Source organism: Lepus europaeus, chromosome 1 (assembly GCF_033115175.1).
Source record: "Lepus europaeus isolate LE1 chromosome 1, mLepTim1.pri, whole genome shotgun sequence".
Lineage (NCBI taxonomy): Eukaryota > Metazoa > Chordata > Mammalia > Lagomorpha > Leporidae > Lepus > Lepus europaeus.
Genome location: NC_084827.1, coordinates 19,148,750 through 19,169,440, shown reverse-complemented (window position 1 = coordinate 19,169,440; position 20,691 = coordinate 19,148,750). Strand labels below are relative to the sequence as shown.

General features: G+C 47.1%; 1 protein-coding gene across 1 annotated transcript in view; it reads left to right on the top strand.

Moving 5' to 3' along the window:
- STRIP2 (striatin interacting protein 2) overlaps nucleotides 1-15,745 on the top strand; it is a 50,931-nt gene extending 35,186 nt beyond the window's left edge. The window contains exons 19-21 of the mRNA XM_062201346.1: nucleotides 8,200-8,304; nucleotides 9,046-9,250; nucleotides 13,333-15,745. Coding sequence (XP_062057330.1) covers nucleotides 8,200-8,304; nucleotides 9,046-9,250; nucleotides 13,333-13,583 — 561 coding nt within the window. The 3' untranslated portion in view covers nucleotides 13,584-15,745. The remainder of the gene's footprint in view (nucleotides 1-8,199; nucleotides 8,305-9,045; nucleotides 9,251-13,332) is intronic.
- Nucleotides 15,746-20,691: the final 4,946 nt, after the last annotated feature.

Below are 20,691 nucleotides of genomic sequence, written 5' to 3'. Positions count from 1 at the left end.
GGCCCCCTGCTACTTGATTTTTTAAAAATGATTCTGTTCTACTAATGTTGGATATTTGTTTCAGTTTTCCCTGTGTAACTCCAAAATGAACATCCTTGCACATGAACCTTGACTTTATCCCAGAGTACTTCCTTGTAATAGATTCCTAGAAGTGAAATTGCTGGGCTGAAGTAATCTTGTTTCGTACTCGTATTTTCTCACTTTTCTTAATTTGAGCTGAATTCAATTCGGCTGTATTTAGAACATTAACCACATGACATGATGGACATGAAATAAGGACAAAATTAATGGCATATTAATTTCTAAAGTCTTCCCATTTTTCTCAGAATGGTTTAGATCATCCTCACCTGTGTAAGAAGGCTTAAAATTTCCAGATCTCCAAACATCTGTATTCAAATTCAACCCACCAAGCTAGGAAGCAGTCAGACTTAAGTTCCAAGTTTAAATGAAACACAGTGAAGGTATGATTGTGTGGGAGTTAGGCATGGTCTGCAGAAGGAGCTTGCTGGAAGGTAGTGGATGGGGTGGACGTTTGCCCTAGCGGTTAAGATGTTGCTGGGGACACCTGAGTCCTGTGTCAGAGTGCCTTGGTTCCACTCCTGATTCCAAGTTCCCGCTAATGTGCACCCTGGGAGGCAGCAGGTGATGGCTCCAGTATTTTGGGTTCCTGACATTGCGTGGGAGACCAAAATTGAGTTCCTGTCTCCTGGCTTTGGCCTGCCTCAGACTCAGTTGTGGTCATTTAGGGAGTGAAGCAGCAGATAGGAGATCTCTGTCTCTCTGTCTCTCTCCCTTTTAAATGAATAAACAACGATGAAAAAAAAAAAAAAAGCCGTGGATATGATCCAGCATGTATTGTATTGTAGGAGGGTTAGCATGCAACATAGAGTGTGCAAAGTATTGCATTAGGGATGGAAAATGTGAGATATTTTATGTGTATTAATATATTTTTAGCTTTTTATATTCATGAGAGGGGCCTTCAAAAAGTAGAAAAATGTGTACTGTAAAAAACTAGATATGAATTTCAAAAATTATTTGTACCAAAATATAAACTTACCTTTTTTAAAAAAAAATTTTGTTTTGTTTGAAAGACAGAGAGACAGAATCAGAGAAAGATGAGTGTTGGGTCAGGCCAAAGCCAGGAACTCCATCCAGGTGTTCCACTTGGGTGATAGGAACCCAAGTGCTTGAGCCACCATCTGCTGCCCCCCAGGATGCACATCAGCAGTGGCTAGGCTCGACGTAGGCAAGGCCCAATCAGTGACTTAACCACTGCACCAAATGGCTGCCCCAACTTATGTGGGGTTTTTTTGGTTTTGTTCTGTTTTTAAAGATTTATTTATTTATTTATTTGAGAAGAAGCATTACAGACAGAGAAGGAGAGGCAGAGAGGAGGTCTTCCATCCACTGGTTCACTCCCAAAAAGGCCACAACAGCCAGAGCTGGGCCAATCCAAAGCCAGGAGCCAAGAGCCCCTTCTGGGTCTCCCATGTAGGTTCAGGGGCCCAAGCTTTTGGGCCATTCTCTGCTGCTCTCCCAGGCCGTTAGCAGAGAACTGGATCGGAAGCGGAGCAGCCAGGACTTGAACCGGAACCCATAAGGGATGCCACAGGCGGAGGCTTAGCCTAACTGAACCACAGCATTGGCCCCCAACTTATTCCATTTTCCATGAATTTTCAGAAGCATTCTCGTATTTACAGTGATTACAATGGAGCATTTATAAGTAAATATATATGTGTTTGGGGACGCACACAAAAATTATCTTATGATAGATATGTGCAGTAAAAATGCTTAGAAACCACTGCTTTAGAGTATAGTGAAATGAGGGTAGAGTTGTAGGTCTGCTTTCTATATGGGCCTGTTATCCCCAAAGAGAAATCATGCAGATCTCACAGATTATACTTCATCCTCCTTTCCTCTTTCTTACACAGATTTGGGCAAAAAAACACATGGAAAATTCTTTGTAAATTTTTTTTAAAGATTTATTTATTTATTTGTGAGATAGAATTATAGGGAAAGGGAGAGACAAAGATGTTTTGTTTTGTTCTGTTTTTAAAAATTTATTTACTTATTTATTTGAGAAGAAGCATAACAGACAGAGAAGGAGAGGCAGAGAGGAGGTCTTCCATCCACTGGTTCACTCCCCAAACAGCTCCCACAGTGGCTGGAGCTGGACCAATCCAAAGCCAGGAGCCAGGAGCTTCTTCTGGGTCTCCCACGTGGGTGCAGAGGCCCAATGACTTGGGCTGTCTTCCACTGCTTTCCCAAGCCATCAGCAGGGAACTTGACCTGAAGTAGAGCAGCTGGGACTTGAACCAGTGCCCATATGGGATACCGGTATGGCAAGTGGAGGCTTAACCTACTATGCCACCATGCCAGTCCCTGTAAATTTATTGTCACTGCTGCAAACCCAATCCAAAAGTCAAAATGCATGTTTTTATTTTTTATTTTTCCCTACACAAGTAACACAAACAAAGGAAGGCATATCTTGGACAGTGTGGGTGCCCAAGCTGTTTATAAGCAAATTAAGATGAAGGTGGGGTGGTCTGGGAACTGGTGTTGTGGCACAGCAGGTTAAGCCGCTGCCTGTGACACCAGCATCCCATATCGGAGTGCCGGTTCAAATCCCAGCTGCCCTGCCTCCCATCCAGCTCCCTGCTAGTACACCTGGAAAGGCAACGGAAGATGGCCCAAGTGCTTGGGCCCCTGCATGGTGTGGGAGACCCAGATGGAGTTCCAGGCTCCTGGCTTCAACCTGGCCTAGCCCTGGCTGTTGTGGCCATTTGGAGAGTGAGCCAGCAGATAGATGATCTCTCTCTGTCTCTCCCTTTGTCTGTAACTCTGCTTTTCAAGTAAATAAATAAACCTTTGAAAAGAGAAGATGAAGCAATGGGAAGGTGGTATTTATGGAATTATGACGCATCAGAGCCAGAGGTGTCTTAGTTCATACCTTGCCCCATCCCAGCTGTTACTGATAAGGAAACAGGTAGAGCAGTGAAGTGATGATCAAAGCCTTAGAGCTGGGTAGACTCAGCAGTGAGTCAGAACCTGCATGACTGACCATTCGAAAATAAACGTTTGTCATTTCCTTGTAATCCTAGACAAGTGAAAGTATCATTTTAAAAAGATAGGTCATGACAAAATTGTTCATTATGTTCAGAAATAAATAAATCTATGCCGGTGCTGCCATAGCTCAATAGGCTAATCCTCAACCTGCGAGCCAGCACACCAGGTTCTAGTCCCAGTCGGGGCGCCGGATTCTGTCCCGGTTGCCCCTCTTCCAGGCCAGCTCTCTGCTGTGGCCCAGGAGTGCAGTGGAGGATGGCCCAAGTCCTTGGGTCCTGCACCCACATGGGAGACCAGGAGAAGCACCTGGCTCCTGGCTTCGGATCAGTGTGGTGCACCGGCTGTAGCGTGCTGGCCGCAGCGGCCATTTGGGGGGTGAACCAATGGAAAAGGAAGACCTTTCTCTCTGTTTCTCTCTCACTGTCCACTCTGCCTGTCAAAAAAAAAAAAAAGAAAGAAAGAAATATAAAAATCTATTGGTTTCATTTAAATTTATACCAAATCCTTTCATCTAACCTTACTAAATTTAGTTTTATAGCTTCTTTTTTTTATTTTTTTTATTTTTGACAGGCAGAGTGGACAGTGAGAGAGAGAGAGACAGAGAGAAAGGTCTTCCTTTTGCCGTTGGTTCACCCTCCAATGGCCGCTGCGGTAGGCGCGCTGCGGCCGGCGCACCGCGCTGATCGGATGGCAGGAACCAGGTGCTTCTCCTGGTCTCCCATGGGGTGCAGGGCCCAAGCACTTGGGCCATCCTCCACTGCACTCCCTGGCCACAGCAGAGAGCTGGCCTGGAAGAGGGGCAACCGGGACAGAATCCGGCGCCCCGACTGGGACTAGAACCCGGTGTGCCGGCGCCGCTAGGCGGAGGATTAGCCTATTGAGCCGCGGCGCCAGCTTTTATAGCTTCTTTTTAAAAAAGATTTATTTATTTATCTATTTGAAAGCCAGAGTTACACAGAAGGAGAGGCAGAAGCAGAGAGAGAGAGGTCTTCCATCTGCTGGTTCACTCCCCAAATGGCTGCAGTGGTCAAGAGTGAGCCAGGCCAGAGCCAGGATCCAGGAGCTTCATCTAGGTCTCCCTTGTGGGTGGTGGGGACCCAAGCACCTGGGCCACCTTCTGGTTTCCCAGGTCATTAGCAAGGAGCTGGATTGGAAATGGAGCAGCCAGGACTTGAACCAGCACCCATATGGGTTGGCAGTGCTGTAGCTGGCAGCTTTACCCATGACACCATGACACCAGCCCAGTTATATAACTTCTAATTTGGATATTTCCAGACATCTCAGAAGGTTTTTGTTGTCTTTCTTTTAGTTTTCTTTCTGAAATGTGGTTATTATATTTAAGTATTAAGGACTGTAACATTCCTTTCAGGCATTATTTAACTTATGGTTTATGATCTTTCTTTTAAAAGATTAATTAATTAATTAATTAATTTGAAAGTCAGAGTTACACACAGAGAGAGAAGGAGAGGCAGAGAGAGAGAGATCTTCCATCTGCTGGTTCTCTCCCCAGATGGCTCCAACAGCCAGAGTTGGGCCAATCCAAAGCCAGGGGTCAGGAGCTTCTTCCAGGTCTCCTCCATGGGTGCAGGGGCCCAAGGACTTGGGCCATCTTCTACTGCTTTCCCAGGCACATTAGCAGGGAGCTGGATTGGAAGTGGAACAGCAGGGGCTTGAACCGGGGCCCATATGGGATGCCAGCACTGCAGACAGTGGCTTTACCCACTATGCCACAGCACTGGCCTCAGAGGTTTTTTGTTTTTTTTTTTTTAATTTGAAAGAGTGCTAGAGGGAGACAGAAAGAGAGAGAAAGACATCTGTACACTGATTTACTCCCCAGATGGCCACAACAGCCAGGGCTGGGCTAGTCTCAAGACAGAAGCCAGGAACCCCATCTGAGTCTCCCCCATGGATACAGGGGTCCAAACACTTGGGCCATCATTCACTGACTTCCCAGGTACATTAGCAGGGAGCTGGATCAGAAGTGGAGCAACTGGATCTCAAACCAATGCCCATGTGGGATGACAGCAATGCAGGCAGCAGCTTAATCCACTGTACCACAAAGCTGACCCTGTGGGTGGACTTTTGGAAGCAGAGTCCTTGTAATATCTTTGAGACACTCTCAGTGGGTAGGATATAGTCCTTGAGCTGAATCTTTAGATCCTAGGTATGTCGCAAAACAATATCATGATGGTAGAACATGGGCACATATTTTCTTGTTTAGATTTAGCTGGGAGAAAGTAAGTAGCAGTCTTGCTTCGGCTGATGTGAATTACTGGGAACAACAGAATATGACCGTGTGCTGCTGTTCACAAAATTTATCTCCACCTAGGGGAGCAATGTTGAGTCTTGCTCCCTCCCCACCCCCACCCCCACCTAAAGAAACAAAAATAGAGAAAGGTGACATTGGAACAGGTACTGTGGAGCCAAGGGCCTGCTGGGAAAATGATTACGTGTTGGGTTGGAAACAGGCAGAGGCTGGATCAGTGCTCCATGAAGAGCCTGCTACTGCCACAAAGGAGACAGAATGAGCCAGGGCTTGGCTGTCCTCAGAGTGCCTCTGGCCAGTGTGTGTGCCGTCGGTGACAGCTCCAGGCAGCTGCAGAGCCACTTACAGTCATCAGGGAAGTGTTAGCAGAAGAAATGGAGAGGGGCCGGCGCCGTGGCTCACTAGGCTAATCCTCTGCCTAGCAGCGCCGGCACACCGGGTTCTAGTCCTGGTCGGGGTACCGGATTCTGTCCCGGTTGCCCCTTTTCCAGGCCAGCTCAGCTCTCTGCTGTGGCCCGGGAGTGCAGTGGAGGATGGCCCAAGTGCTTGGGCCCTGCACCCCATGGGAGACCAGGAGAAGCACCTGGTTCCTGCCTTCGGATCAGCACCGTGCGCCGGCTGCAGCATGCCAGCCACAGTGGCCTTTGGAGGGTGAACCAACAGTAAGAGGAAGACCTTTCTCTCTCTCTCTCTCTGTCCACTCTGCCTGTCAAAAAAAAAAAAAAAAAAAAAAAAAAAGAGGGCCAGCGCTGTGGCTCAACAGGTTAATCCTCCACCTAACGGCGTCAGCACACCGGGTTCTAGTCCCAGTTGGGGTGCCGGATTCTATCCCGGTTGCCCCTCTTCCAGGCCAGCTCTCTGCTATGGCCCGGGAAGGCAGTGGAGGATGGCCCAAGTCCCTGGGCCCTGCACCCGCATGGGAGGCCAGGAGAAGCACCTGGCTCCTAGCTTCGGATCAGCGCGATGTGCCGGCCGCAGCGGCCATTGGAGGGTGAACCAACGGCAAAGGAAGACCTTTCTCTCTGTCTCTCTCTCACTATCCACTCTGCCTGTGGGGAAAAAAAAAAAAAAAAGGAATGGAGAGGGGCCGGCGCAGTGTCATAGCAGGTTAAAGCCATGGCTTGAAACGCCAGCATCCCATATGGGCGCTGGTTCTAGTCCCAGTGCTCCTCTTCCGATCCAGCTCTCTTCTATAGCAATAGAAGATGGCCCAAGTACTTGGGCCCCTGTACTCGTGTGGGAGACCTGGAAGAAGCTCCTGGCTTTGGATCAGCACAGTTCCAGCCATTGTGGCCATTTGGGGAGTGAACTAGCGGATAGAAGACCTCTCTCTCTGTCTCTACCTGACTTTGTAACTCTTTAAAATAAATAAAATAAATCTTTAAAAATAAATTAAAAAAAAATAAAAAGAATGAGGTAGTTCTTTTCAGTTGGAAGAAGTCCAAGGAATCGCAGAATTATAGAATGGTGAGAGCTGAAGAAATGTTAAAAGATTGTGCAGTTCAAATTCTTACAGGAAAGCAAAGGAAGTAACTTGCCCGAGACCGTGCAGCGAGGGCTGAGGCCGGAGGCAGGTGTCGCGGTGCTGCCAGAGCTGCTGCAGCCCGCGCCACCACTCCCATTTGTTCTTTGAGGGGCTGAGGAACGCACACGTTGGTGCCACTGCCATGTTAGAAATCAGAATCAAGGAAGCCCACCGTGGAAATGTACTTCCCTATCCCACATAGCGTCTCTCTCCTGTTTCTTAGAAATCCAAGACCCCTCACCACCTAAGATGTAACCGCTCTAGAGCCTGACCTGTTGCGGCCGCCAGCCTGGCCAGTGTGCCAGCTCCCATGAAGCTTCCCTCAGAAGCAGGCACGTGGTTCAAAGCACAGTGATGAATGTTCACCATAGGAAGGAGAATGTTATTTCTGAATTATTTTTCTAGAAAGTTTCCCCTGAATCTTTTTGGCCCTTGGTATTGGATATTTGGAAAGCCTCATACCTTAAAAAAAATCTTGTATATTTATTCTACATTAGATGTGTGCCTCTCTTGCCCTCTTCAGATTAAGTTAGGGGAGGAGGAGGTAATTTTCCATTCACCAGACAACAGCTCACTTTGACACGTCTCCCACGCCTACGTTCTCCTATCACAGTACAGATGTGAGGAATTTCTAAGATTTCAACTTGGCCATCATGCATGCTCATTGATTTATATAGCTTCTGACACCCAAATATATTTAAAGGTCCCTAAGTCACATGAGGACTTTTATTTTTGTCTCTGAAAAATATTTCTAAAAAACAAATACCTGTTTCTAATCTGACATCGATCTTTTATCTCTAGTTAGGTGCTCACAAGCTATCAGGAAATATGCAAGAAAAACATCTGGTTAGAGTGAACCTTTCACCCATTTTCCTTCCAAACTGGATAATTAAGCATCTGACTGCAATATGGTTTGATAAGGGGAGGGTGGAGCTGATAAAAAATCAAATGTAATTAATATTAGATCCATCCAACCTAGTTTAAAAGCTCCAGAATGGGACTTAACTCCTAGCAATTACAAACGTAAGCTTATATAGGTGCAGAGTTTATGGGGGAACAGTCTATCATCTCTTTTCCGGTCCTAAAGCAGTCAGCTACCTAAGAAAGCTGCTGGACTCAACTTCATGTGTCATCTCTCTAACCAGTACTTGCATCTAGCTAGAGTCTCCAAGGTTGGCAGCTGAGTGGGTCACCACAGGATTGAGAACTCTGTAAGAAAGGTGAGGGGGTAGCACTGCACCGTGAAAGGCTTCACCTAACCTGACCGACAGTGACTCCCAGGCTTCCGTGGGAGTGGAAGCCCTGTGAGTGCTGAGATCATTCTGGATGTTCCTTATTCCAGGAGGCTGGAGACAACAACCAGTTCTGCTGGAGGAACCTCTTCTCCTGCATCAACCTCCTGAGGCTCCTCAATAAGCTGACCAAATGGAAACATTCCAGGACCATGGTGAGCGGGCCTTCGGAGCACGTTTAAATCAGGCATAAATCCGTGTGAACTGCCTGCTTCCCAGACTCCATAGACAGCTACCGCACGCTGCACAGACCTCACACCTCCCGGTTCCGAGCGCCTCCCCTGGAGCAGCAGGCACCAGTCCACTTCTTTTCCCTCAGGCAGCTCTGGTGGCGGGGTCCGCAGTGCTGTTTGGATTCCAGTCACGTATCCCAAATGATGCAAGTTTAAGTTTATCCATCACAACATTACTTGCAATGATGAAAGATTGACAACTTAAATGCCCATATTAATAAGGGACTAAGTAGTTAGACAGTGAAACATCCTTACAATAGAATATCCTGCAACCATTAAAAAGAATGAGGCCGTCCTATACTGATGTGAATAATTTTCAGTAAATATTTTTAACTAAAAAACAAGATATGGGACAGGATGTGCGGTTGGGGATCTTTAGGTAAAAAGACAAAATGTTATATATGCATGCCTAGAATATTTCCAGAAGAAACTGTGGGTAACAGTAGAAGTGGGATGTGTGGCTAACAGAATTTCTTCTGCACTTTACACCATGCACTTGGAATATTCGAAACTTTGAATTTTGACATAAGTAAAAGAATGACTCTGTGTCCTTGAAGACAAAATCTAAGCAGAGCGTGGACTGTAGGGGGTTCCGCGGTTAGACAGGTCTGACTTGGATTTTGCCCTTCCTCACCACCATCTTGCCCGTCTCTCAATGGGCAGATGCTGGTGGTGTTCAAATCGGCCCCGATCTTAAAGCGGGCCCTCAAAGTGAAGCAGGCCATGCTGCAGCTGTACGTCCTGAAGCTGCTGAAGATCCAGACCAAGTACCTGGGGCGCCAGTGGAGAAAGAGCAACATGAAGACCATGTCGGCCATCTACCAGAAAGTGCGCCACCGCTTGAATGACGACTGGGCCTACGGGAACGGTGAGTGTCCTCGCGCTGGCCGCTGCCGGGGCTCACCCAGGGGACGGGGAGCGTCCTCGCGCTGGCCGCTGCCGGGGCTCACCCGGGGGACGGGGAGCGTCCTCGCGCTGGCCGCTGCCAGGGCTCACCCAGGGGATGGGGAGCGTCCTCGCACTCACCACTGCTGAGGCTCACCCACAGTTTATGGTTTGTTTTTTAAAGATTGATTTATTTATTTGAGAAGCAGAGTCACAGAGAGAGAGAGAGAGAGAGACAGAGAGGTCTTCCATCTGCTGGTTCACTCCCTAAATGGCCACAATGGCCAGGGCCAGGCCAGGCCAACCCAGGAGCCAGGAGCTTCTTCCTGGTCTCCCACATTGGTGGCAGGGACTGAGGTACTTGGGCCATCCTCTGCCGCTTTTCCAGGCTCATCAGCAGAGAGCTGGGTTGGAAGTGGAGCAACCAGGACTTGAACTGGAGCCCATATGGGATGCCAGCATTGCAGGCAGCGGCTTTATCCACTATGCCACAGTGCCGGCCTGATGCCCAAAGTTTAAACAAGACTAAATCAACGTTTCTCTCTACTCTTTTGGCATGAACTCTTACCATTAATTTGGGTAAGAAAATATGTGTTTATAGGGGTCAGGTTCTGATACACCAAACTTTAAGACAATACCCCAAATTCTAGCATGTATCTTATCCCATGTAAACTACAAAAATCCATTTTATAAAACAAGTAAATTGAGAGGTGATTATCACCTTTCCAAAAGTGAAAGCTTTCTCCAAAAGATTTTTTAAATTAGAATAATTTGAGGTTGGGACAGGCGTTTGGAGAGCAGTTGAAGTCACTGGAACGCCCACTTCCCATATTGAAGTGCTTGATTTGAGTCCTGGCTCCTCTGCTTTCCATCCTGCTTCCTGCTAATGCATCCTTGGAAGCAGTGTGATGGCTCAAGAACCTGAGTCCCTGCTACCCATGTGAAAGACCCAAATTGAGTTCTGGGCTCCAGGCTTTGGCCTGACCCTACCCTGGCTGTTGCAGGCATTTGGGGAATAAACCAGCATTCAAAAGGTCTTTCTCTCTGTCTCTCTGCCTTTCAAATAAAATGAAAAATAAAATTCTTAAAGGAATAATAAAATAATTCTTGTTACAAAGAAATAGAAATGTAAGCAAATATTTTACTGTATTATCATACTTACATATTTGTGCCACCCAAAGATTGCCACTGTTAGCATTGTATATTCTTCTAGATCTTTATATATATATATGTATGTATGTATGTATGTATGCGTATTTCATTAAATTGAAGGCAAATTACATATGCTGGGTTTTTTTTTAATTGATTTGTTTATTTGAAAGTCAGGGGCCGGAATTTTGGCATAGCAGACTAAGCCTCTACCTGCAATGCTGGCATCACATATAGGTGCCAGTTCAAGACCCAGCTGTTCCACTTCTGATCCAGCTCTCTGCTAATGTTTCTGGGGAAGCAGCAGAAGATGACCCAATTATTGGGTTCCTGCATCCATGTGGGAGACCAGGAAGAAGCTGTGGGCTCCCAGGGAGCCAGATAAGAAGTAGAATAGCTAGGACTCTAATTAGCATTTATATGGGATGCCAGCATCACAGGCTATGGCTTAACCTGCTAGACCACAACGCCAGCCCTATATATGCTATTTTATGATCTTCTCAGCTAACATTATCTGCTCCTTTCTATGTCAGTACATTTTCATTTTATTTAATAATCAAGCCCATATTCAACATTTCCCATTTGTCACAAAATGATTTTCATTTTAAAGGTTCATTTTAACATTTTTATTTATTTATTTTCATTTTATTTGAAAGACAGACACAGAAAGAGAGAGATCTTCCATCTACTGGTTCACTCCCCAAATGCCCACAACAGCCAGGGCTGGGCCAGGCCAAAGTCAGGAGCCTGGCACCCAATCCAGATCTCCTACATGGGAGGCGGGGGACTCATGGGGACTTGGGCCATCCCCTGCTGCCTCCCGGGTGTGCATCAGTAGGAAGCTGGACTGGAAGCAGAGTCGCTGACACTCAGCACAGGATACAGGGGTCCCAGCAGTGACTTAGACCACTGGACCAGGTGCCTGCCCCCCATAATGATCTTTGTAGTTGTTTTTCCCGGGTCTGAATCCCATTTAGGACCACAAGCTACATCTAAGTGAAGAAATAAGCCAGTTATCCTGCAGGATATCCCCCTTCTGGATTTGTCTGCTTGCTTCTTTGTGGTGTTACTCCCATTATTCCATTTGTGGTGTGCTGTCCATGATATCACCTATAAACTGGAAGTTAGATTTAGAGGTTTGACAAGTTGAGGTTAAGCCTTTTTGTCTACGGTATACCCTAGGTGGTGGTCGAACCACATGTGCTTCACATCAGCAGGTGGAATGTCTGGTTGAACCACCAGAACTATGCCAAGATTGATCACAATTGGCCAGCGCTGCGGCTCACTAGGCTAATCCTCTGCCTGCGGCACTGACACTCTGGGTTCTAGTCCTGGTTGGGGCGCCGGATTCTGTCCTGGTTGCTCCTCTTCCAGTCCAGCTCTCTGCTGCGGCCCGGGAGGGCAGTGGAGGATGGCCCAAGTGCTTGGGCCCCTGCACCCACATGGGAGACCAGGAGAAGCACCTGGCTCCAGATGGGCGCAGCGCCGGCTGTAGCGGCCATTTGGGGGGTGAACCAATGGAAAGAAGACTTTTCTCTCTGTCTCTCTCTCTCGCTATCTAACTCTGCCTGTCAAAAAATTTTTTTAAATTTTAAAAAAAGATTGACCACAATTGGAAAAAACTTATTTTGGATTTTTTTTTATTGTTTTATATTTGGCATACAGGGATTTGGCCATTATTCCTATAATGATATTTAAAACCTTTAGTGAGATGACTAATGACTATTTCTGATGGATTTTGTGTTTAAATTTTAGAGGATACTGCAGTAAGGAGTTTAGAGAATCAAAGGAACTTGTGATTGGTATAGAATAAGCCAGGATGGCCGGCGCCGTGGCTCAACAGGCTAATCCTCCGCCTTGCGGTGCCGGCACACCGGGTTCTAGTCCCGGTCGGGGCACCGATCCTGTCCCGGTTGCCCCTCTTCCAGGCCAGCTCTCTGCTGTGGCCAGGGAGTGCAGTGGAGGATGGCCCAAGTGTTTGGGCTCTGCACCCCATGGGAGACCAGGAGAAGCACCTGGCTCCTGCCATCGGAACAGCGCGGTGCGCCGGCCGCAGCGCGCTACCGCGGTGGCCATTGGAGGGTGAACCAACGGCAAAAGGAAGACCTTTCTCTCTGTCTCTCTCTCTCTCACTGTCCACTCTGCCTGTCAAAAATTAAAAAAAAAAAAAAAAAAGAATAAGCCAGGATGTAACTTCTACTATAAGGCTTACAGCTCAATTAGCTGTTTAAATTCTTAAAGGTTTTATCTTGCAAATGGCACATCTGTTGTTGCTGCCACTCTGAGCCCCAACCAAACTGCAGTACGTGATGATAAAGCACTGAGTGAGGACGTGAAGGGTGTGGAGACTGTGTCTCTAACCCTGAAACAGTGTCTGAGTAGAAGCAAAGCAGATGATCTGTTTTCTACCTCCAGGAAAGCCTTCACCTCATCATCTTTTTTTTTTTTTTTTTTTTTTGACAGGCAGAGTGGATAGTGAGAGAGAGAGAAACAGAGAGAAAGGTCTTCCTTTTGCCATTGGTTCACCCTCCAATGGCCGCTGCGGCCGGCGCACCATGCTGATCCGATGGCAGGAGCCAGGTGCTTCTCCTGGTCTCCCAAGGGGTGCAGGGCCCAAGCACTTGGGCCATCCTCCACTGCACTCCCTGGCCACAGCAGAGAGCTGGCCTGGAAGAGGGGCAACCAGGATAGAATCCGGCGCCCCGACCAGGACTAGAACCCGGTGTGCTGGCGCCGCAAGGCAGAGGATTAGCCTAGTGAGCCGCGGCACCGGCCCATCATGTGTATTTTTTAAACTTAATTGTCAGCCTGCTGTATACTTTGTATATTGCTCATGGAGTGCCGCAGACCTTGCTCTCTGCAGGGGCGTGCTGTCCTGACTGTGGACATCTTTTTCTCCCTCTCTTCCCGACACAGACATCGACGCGAGGCCATGGGACTTCCAAGCAGAAGAGTGCACCCTGCGGGCCAACATCGAGGCTTTTAACAGCCGCCGGTATGACAGACCCCAGGACTCTGAATTTTCACCTGTGGATAATTGTTTGCAGAGCGTGCTAGGGCAGAGGCTGGATCTGCCTGAAGATTTCCACTATTCCTACGAGCTCTGGCTGGAGAGAGAGGTGTTTTCACAGCCCATCTGTTGGGAGGAGCTACTCCAGAATCACTGAGCCCTTGTCAACAAAGCATCTACTAGATGGAGGTTGGCTCCAATAAATGGTGCTCTGTCTACCCTGCCCACTCAGCCTCTGTTTCCAGCTCCAGGACTGCTTGTTCTGGGAGACCTGGCCCAGCCCAGGGACATGAAGTGTAGTTCAGGGCTAGTATGGGAACTTGGAGACCTAGAGATGGTGTGAGGCTGCTGTCTGACTTGCCCAAGGGTTCGGTTGGCTGCCCAGTTGACTTTGGAAATCTCTGGGTGGATCAATCCTTGCCGGTTCTTTGGTGGGACCTCTGCCCACCTGAGTCTTAGCTAGACCCAGGGCTAGCCTCTGCTGGCTCCCAGAAGGAGACGTTGGTGAAGACGTCGGGCCCATGGCATTCATCACAGGGAGGGAGCAGGTGCAGGTCACACAATAGGCACACGTTTTCCTGCTCACCCTGGATTCCTAGGACTCGTCAGAAGTGCGGTAAAACCAACTTTGAGGTGAAGTGTATTTTACATTTTAAAATCTGAGACACTTCTTTCTAAAATCGTTAGCTCTAAGATGACTTTGGAGCACCTGCACCTTCTTTGTGGAGGATGATGACTTTCAGTTCCCTAAATGCCGCATGTTACACAAAAGTGTATGTAGAGGGTTTTTTCCCTTTATTTCCAAAGAGATCTGTGTTCAATATGAAAATTACTCCCTTGCGTACCTTGTATAGGGCATGAAGTACACTGCCATTTTTAAAGGGCCACAATCAGCACGAAACAATCAGCCCCTCTCTAAGGATGCTTCTTGTTTTTCTCAAACTACTTCAGTCTTAAAATGGCCGCACACACTGCAGAAAATTATCCTTTTCATCCAAGTCATTTTTTTTAATGACAAGCTGACTACAGGGGGTTTTATTTATTGAGCTGTCGTGTCCATTTGTGCCCATGATTGATTTATTTTTAATTGAAAAGAACAGCAAGAGCATCACAGCTGGCCATTTTTCTTCTCCTCCAATGTTGATTAGTGTTTTTTTTCCCCCTTTTTACTGCTAGCAGTTTCAACGTGTCATGTGGAGATGTAGCAATCCTGCTCCTACCTACACGTATTGTACTTTTCACTGCAGATGGAAGGGTTGATGCATCAGCCTCTCTGTACTTCTCTCTTCCACAGCGGAGTCACATCCTCCCCCCCCAGCGAAACAGGCTCGTAGGAAAGTCCCTGACTCAGCCAGGATATCTTACTGCTCTGTGTCCCCACCATTGTCATCTAGATCTTCACGCTCCTTTAACGCCACCCCAAGGGCAGACACCGCTGATCTCTTTATGACGGCACCGGGAGCACACTCTGGAGGTCTAGTCCAAGCTGGCTTATTCACCCTTCCCTTTGTCAGCCACAGTCTCGTTAGGAAGCCATGGTAGGACTCTGGCGATATCTGCAGGAGCTGTATCAACATATCACAATTAAACTGGGTTTTACCTCTTTGTGTTTGCAGATAGCAGGGTTTCCGTTTTTATAGAAAAGTCCTGAGGAATGTAAGCATGCAATGGATGAACTTCTTAAAAGAAACTGTAAATTCTCCGTAGGCAGGATGAAGTCTCCCCTGTAATCAAAATAATTTACTGAGCATAGCTTCTGTGGATTTTATTCACCCAGGACCAGCCCAATATGATTTTAATATAACTCGCATGGAAAGACAAGTTGTCAAGGAGAGAGCAACCTGTAGTTCATTCACTTTGTGTCAGGGATACGTTGCCCTTTTAAAAGCATGCACAAGTATGTCCTCGGAGGCACAGAGGCATGCTAAGGTCTCACATGTCACCCACCGTTCGTTACTTACAACTCCTGCGTGAGGGAAGGTTAATTCTCAGTGCATGTATAGCCACTAAAGCACCAAGGACGAATGATTAGCTTCAAATCACAGCGAGTTTCCCCAGGCTCGCTGGGCCTGGCTCTCGGGACCTGCTGCCCAGCCCTGTATGCTAAGGTAGCCAAGCTGAATCTCCAGTCTGGGAGCCCATCTGTGTGGTCAGGGATAAATTCATGTCAACTGACTTCCAATGGTGATTGCTGTTCCTATGTAGAACACATGAGTGATTTGTAAAGAGAAGATTTTTACTTGTGAATATTTCAGCAAAAGTTTATGTTGATTGATAACACTGTTATCTACTGAAGCACTTTAATAAAAAGAAAAATAATCTGGAAATAGAAATTTGGTCTCTAAAGTTTTTTTGTTTTTTTTTTTTTAATGCAAGACAATTGAAGTCATACTACCTATAAAAAGGAAGAACATTCATAGGCGGTAATTATGGAAACCCTTGCATTGTCTACCCTGACTGTTCCCTGGGGTAGACTAACACAAACGACTCAATCCCATGATTTCTGACCAATGCTGACGCCTTGCTCTCGAGTCTAGAAGGCTGCTGCAGGTCTGCCCCACTCAGCATGGCTTGCTGGGTTCGCTCTGCTCCAACACTCTGCTTCCACCGCTGGGCTGATAGAATAGCTCCTGCTTGGGACACACTATTTTCATAGAAAAGGGCAAAAGTAAGAAACAACACCTACGAGGCAAGCCCAGCTAAAGCTCCCGCTTGGATATGGCATAAATCAAACTGTCCATATTCCACTGGTCAAAAGCAACTCATGTGGCAAAGATGAATATTGGGCCAAAGAAACACATTCTACCTACAGGGCAGCAAGTATAGGATGGAATGAGACTGAGAAAGTGATTTGGTTATAATATCTGCTCCTATCCTATACCTAAAGTACATAGCCCCTCTTCAGAGAAGATTCCAGAAGTCTTGTCCAGGCTTCAGGCGAGACCTCAAGTCCAGGATCTCACCAGGTCTAGATGAGTAGATGTGGTGCCTCTCGAAACTGAAACTTGTAAACCTAAAAACAGCCACAAAATGTTAATTAGCTACACTGTGATCCTTTCACAGTGTATATACAGAAGGTATTTTAAAGTTTATGGACAAATGGGATCAAAAGGTAAGTTTGTTTTGGTGCAAAAAAAAAAAGTGAAATGCATGAATAGATCTTTCATAATGTGCACTTTTCATGAACTCTTTGAAGACCACCTATAAGCATGAGTTTCAAAAATTTTGTGCCAAAATAATCTTAATTTCATTTTCCATTAATTTTTAAGTAACCTTGTATATCAGAACATTACGTTGTATACCTTAAATGTATACCAATTAAATGTATATAAATTTTTATATCCATGATATCTGAATAAAACTGTTTTTAAAGAGAAATAAGAGGGGCCAATGTTGTGATGCAAAGTTAAGCCTCCACCTGCGACACCTGCATCCCATCTGAGTAGCTGCTCAGCTTCTGATCCAGCTCCCTGCCAGTGCACCTGGGAAGGCAGCAGAAGATGGCCCACGTCCTACCCGTGTAGGAGACCTGGATGGAGTTCTGGGTTCCTGGCTTCAGTCTGGCCTGGCCATTTGGTGAGTGAACCAGCAGATGGAGGATCTCTCTCTCTCTCCCTCCTTCTCTCTGTAACTGCCTTTCAAATAAGTAAACAAATTTTTTTTTTTTTAAAGGTGGCCAGCGCCGTGGCTTAACAGGCTAATCCTCCACCTTGCGGCGCCGGCACACCAGGTTCTAGTCCCGGTCGGGGCGCCGGATTCTGTCCCGGTTGCCCCTCTTCCAGGCCAGCTCTCTGCTATGGCCCAGGAAGGCAGTGGAGGATGGCCCAAGTGCTCGGGCCCTGCACCCGCAAGGGAGACCAGGAAAAGCACCTGGCTCCTGGCTTCGGATCAGCGAGATGCGCTGGCCGCAGCGGCCATTGGAGGGTAAACCAACGGCAAAAGGAAGACCCTTCTCTCTGTCTCTCTCTCACACTATCCACTCTGCCTGTCAAAAAAAAAAAAAGGTAAATAAATAAGAAAACAAGTTGCCTACACCTCCCTCCCCACTGACCTCCCAAAATGCAGTGATGGAGCAGGGAGACCATCAGCGTGGGGACAGAGTCCCCTAAAAGGGGAAGAAGGAAGGCCCCAGCAATCACTGCGCCACAGCAGCTGTGAGCTCCTGTTACTCCGGTGGGAGTTGTCTGTCTGCCTCCTAGAAGGAGCTCCCCAACGTTTGTTGCTCTCCTCTGGGGGCAGACAAGGGCTTCCTTTTCTCACATCCTTGACCATCCCTGAAGTCGTCATTGGTGCTGGCCTCCACTGTGTTCATGGTAACTGAACAGCATCTTTAGTCTTTTTTCTTTTTAAGGAATCCAGGGTCCCCAAAGTCATTGATATTTTGCATAATCATTCTCCTTCAGTTGGACATTCGCTTCAGCGATATGACTTTCAGAAGCTTTTAAAGATTACTTAATTCCAGTTGGCCCATTTCCCAGTAGTCACACCCGTAACTTCTGCGTGCCGCTGCAGACGTAGGTGCAGGTGCCCTAGGTTTATCAGCCGTCTGTAGGACCATTCCCTTGGACTCTTCTCCTTGAACCTTTTTGTCCAACTTGAGTTTACTGAGGCCCACAGAATCCAATCAGAGATCTTGGTAAGAAGTGTCAATTCCTTAAGACAATGTCAAACAGCTTTCTTGGTTCAAACCATTTTTAAATGTTTTCTCATAAACTAGAGAAGGATAGCTGCAACTTTCAACCTTGTAAGTCCTGAAATTTATGGATTCTCTCTTCCCTTCCATCCTTGCTTCAAGAATAGGCCAATTCTTTTCTAAGCCATCCCATGCTGGTAGTATTTTTTTTTTTTTAATGTTGCTGGATAATAGTACCCAACTCACATTACTAACATTCTGCCTTAAAGTTTCTCTACCCAGGGTGGCATCTGGCACCTCCCACACTGGTTCAGGTCCCAGAGGCTCCTCTGCTTCTAATCCAGCGTCCCACTAGCGCACACTCTGCGAAGTACTTGGGTCCCTGTCACCCAGATGGGAGACCTGGAAGGAGTTCCAGGTTCCTAACTTTGGCCTGGCCCAGCCCTGGGTGTTATGGGAATTTGGGGAATGAACTAGGAGATGGGAGATCACTGTCTGCCTTTTAAATAAAATGAAAAATTTAAAAAATAAACTTCTTCATCCACTTTTTTTTTTTTTTTTTTTGACAGGCAGAGTGGACAGTGAGAGAGAGAGACAGAGAGAAAGGTCTTCCTTTGCTGTTGGTTCACCCTCCAATGGCCGCCGCGGCCGGTGCACCACGCTGATCCGAAGGTAGGAGCCAGGTGCTTCTCCTGGTCTCCCATGGGGTGCAGGGCCCAAGCACTTGGGCCATCCTCCACTGCACTCCCGGGCCACAGCAGAGAGCTGGCCTGGAAGAGGGGCAACCGGGACAGAATCCGGTGCCCCGACTGGGACTAGAACCCGGTGTGCCGGTGCCGCAGGTGGAGGATTAGCCTATTGAGCTGCGGCGCCGGCCTCTTCATCCACTTTAAGGCCATTTTCTGCTTTTCAGGTTATCACAAACCCAGTGTTTGTCATTGTGTAACAGGGGTGCCAACTCTGCAGCCTGCTCTAAGTTTTCTCACTAGGGCTCCGGCCCCTAAGCCAATAGCACATGTTTTAGTGCTGTTGGCATCAACTTCAGTTGTGTTCTGGCAACAAACAACCCTGACATTTCAATGGCTTATAACAACAAACATGGCTTCCTCACTGGGATCTGTCACCAGACATGACCCGGCTCGGTTCTAGAAGGTCTTCTCCTGGGCTCTCGGCCGGAAGCTGACTGATGGAGTAGACCCTATTTGCTCCCATGGTCAAAGGTATGAGCAAGAGACCACATCATACAAACGAGTTTTTAGCTCCTGTTCAGACGTGGTACAGCTCACATGTAGTTGGCCTGAGCATCTCACATGGACAAGTTGATACTGGTACTTCCACCTACGGGAAGGCAGCAAGCCTGTATTCTACTGTTACAAATGAGCAGTTAATAATTATGAAAAAAATGGGGCTGGTGCTGTGGCATAGCCGGTAAAGCCACTGCCTACAGCGCTGGCATCCCATATGGGCACTGGTTTGAGTCCTGACTGCTCCACTTCCAATCTAGCTCTCTGCTATGGCCTAGAAAAGCAATAGGAGATAGCCCAAGTCTTGGGTCCCTACACCTATGTGGGAGACACAGAAGCTCCAGGCTCCTGGCTTTGGATCAGCCCAGCTCTGGCCATGAACCCATGGAAGACCCTCCCCCGCCCTTCTCTCTCTCTCTCTCCCTCTGTAACTCTGCTTTTCAATTAAATAAATAAACCTTTAAAAAAGGTTTAAAAAATAATAATCATGAAAAAACATAGCATCTATCAGTTATATAATAATGTATTTATTCAGAAGTTAATTATGGGTGAAGAGCTTCAATATAGATGTTAGACTGGCACTTCTGAGTCACCACCATTCCCTTCTGGGGTCTGCATTGTACCAGCCTGGAACTACATTTCCCAGAATCCCCTGCCTGGCATGATTCCAGGTTAAAGTTTACCAACAGAAGGGATTCAGGAGATAGGAGTGGGGAAAAGGAACCATTATCCTATGCAGGCAGTTGTAAGTAGACACATGGTAGACTGAGTCACAGCAGCTTCCCTGGGAGCTCTTGAGATCGGGGGTGGAACTTTCGAGAGATTGTTAAGAATTCCCACAGCATTTGAAATGCCAGTGAGCATCTGAAAACTGTCCACTTCAGCGCTTTATACTGAGATCTCCAATTATGGCTTTTTTTTTTTTTTAAGGTTTGTAAAAGTTATTTGCAAGGTAGAGTTACAGAGGAGAGGGAGAGAGATCTATTTGTTGGTTTACTCCCAGATGGCTACCAGGGCTGGACCAGGCTGAAGCCAGGAACCCAGAACTCCATCCAACTCTCCCATGTGGCTGGCAGGGGCCCAAGCACTTGGGCCTCTTCCATTACTTTTCAGGAGATTCAGCAGGGAGCCAAATCAGAAGCGGAGCAGCTGGGACTAACTGGCATCAGGTGGGATGCTGGTGTTGCAGGCAGCAGCTTAACCCATGGCACCACTGCACCACTGCACCGGCCTGTGGTTTTCTTTTTTTTTTTTTTCTTTTTCTTTTTTTATTTTTTGACAGGCAGAGTGGACAGTGAGAGAGAGAGAGAGAGAGAGAGACAGACAGAGAGAAAGGTCTTCCTTTGCCGTTGGTTCACCCTCCAATGGCCGCTGCCACCGGCGCACCA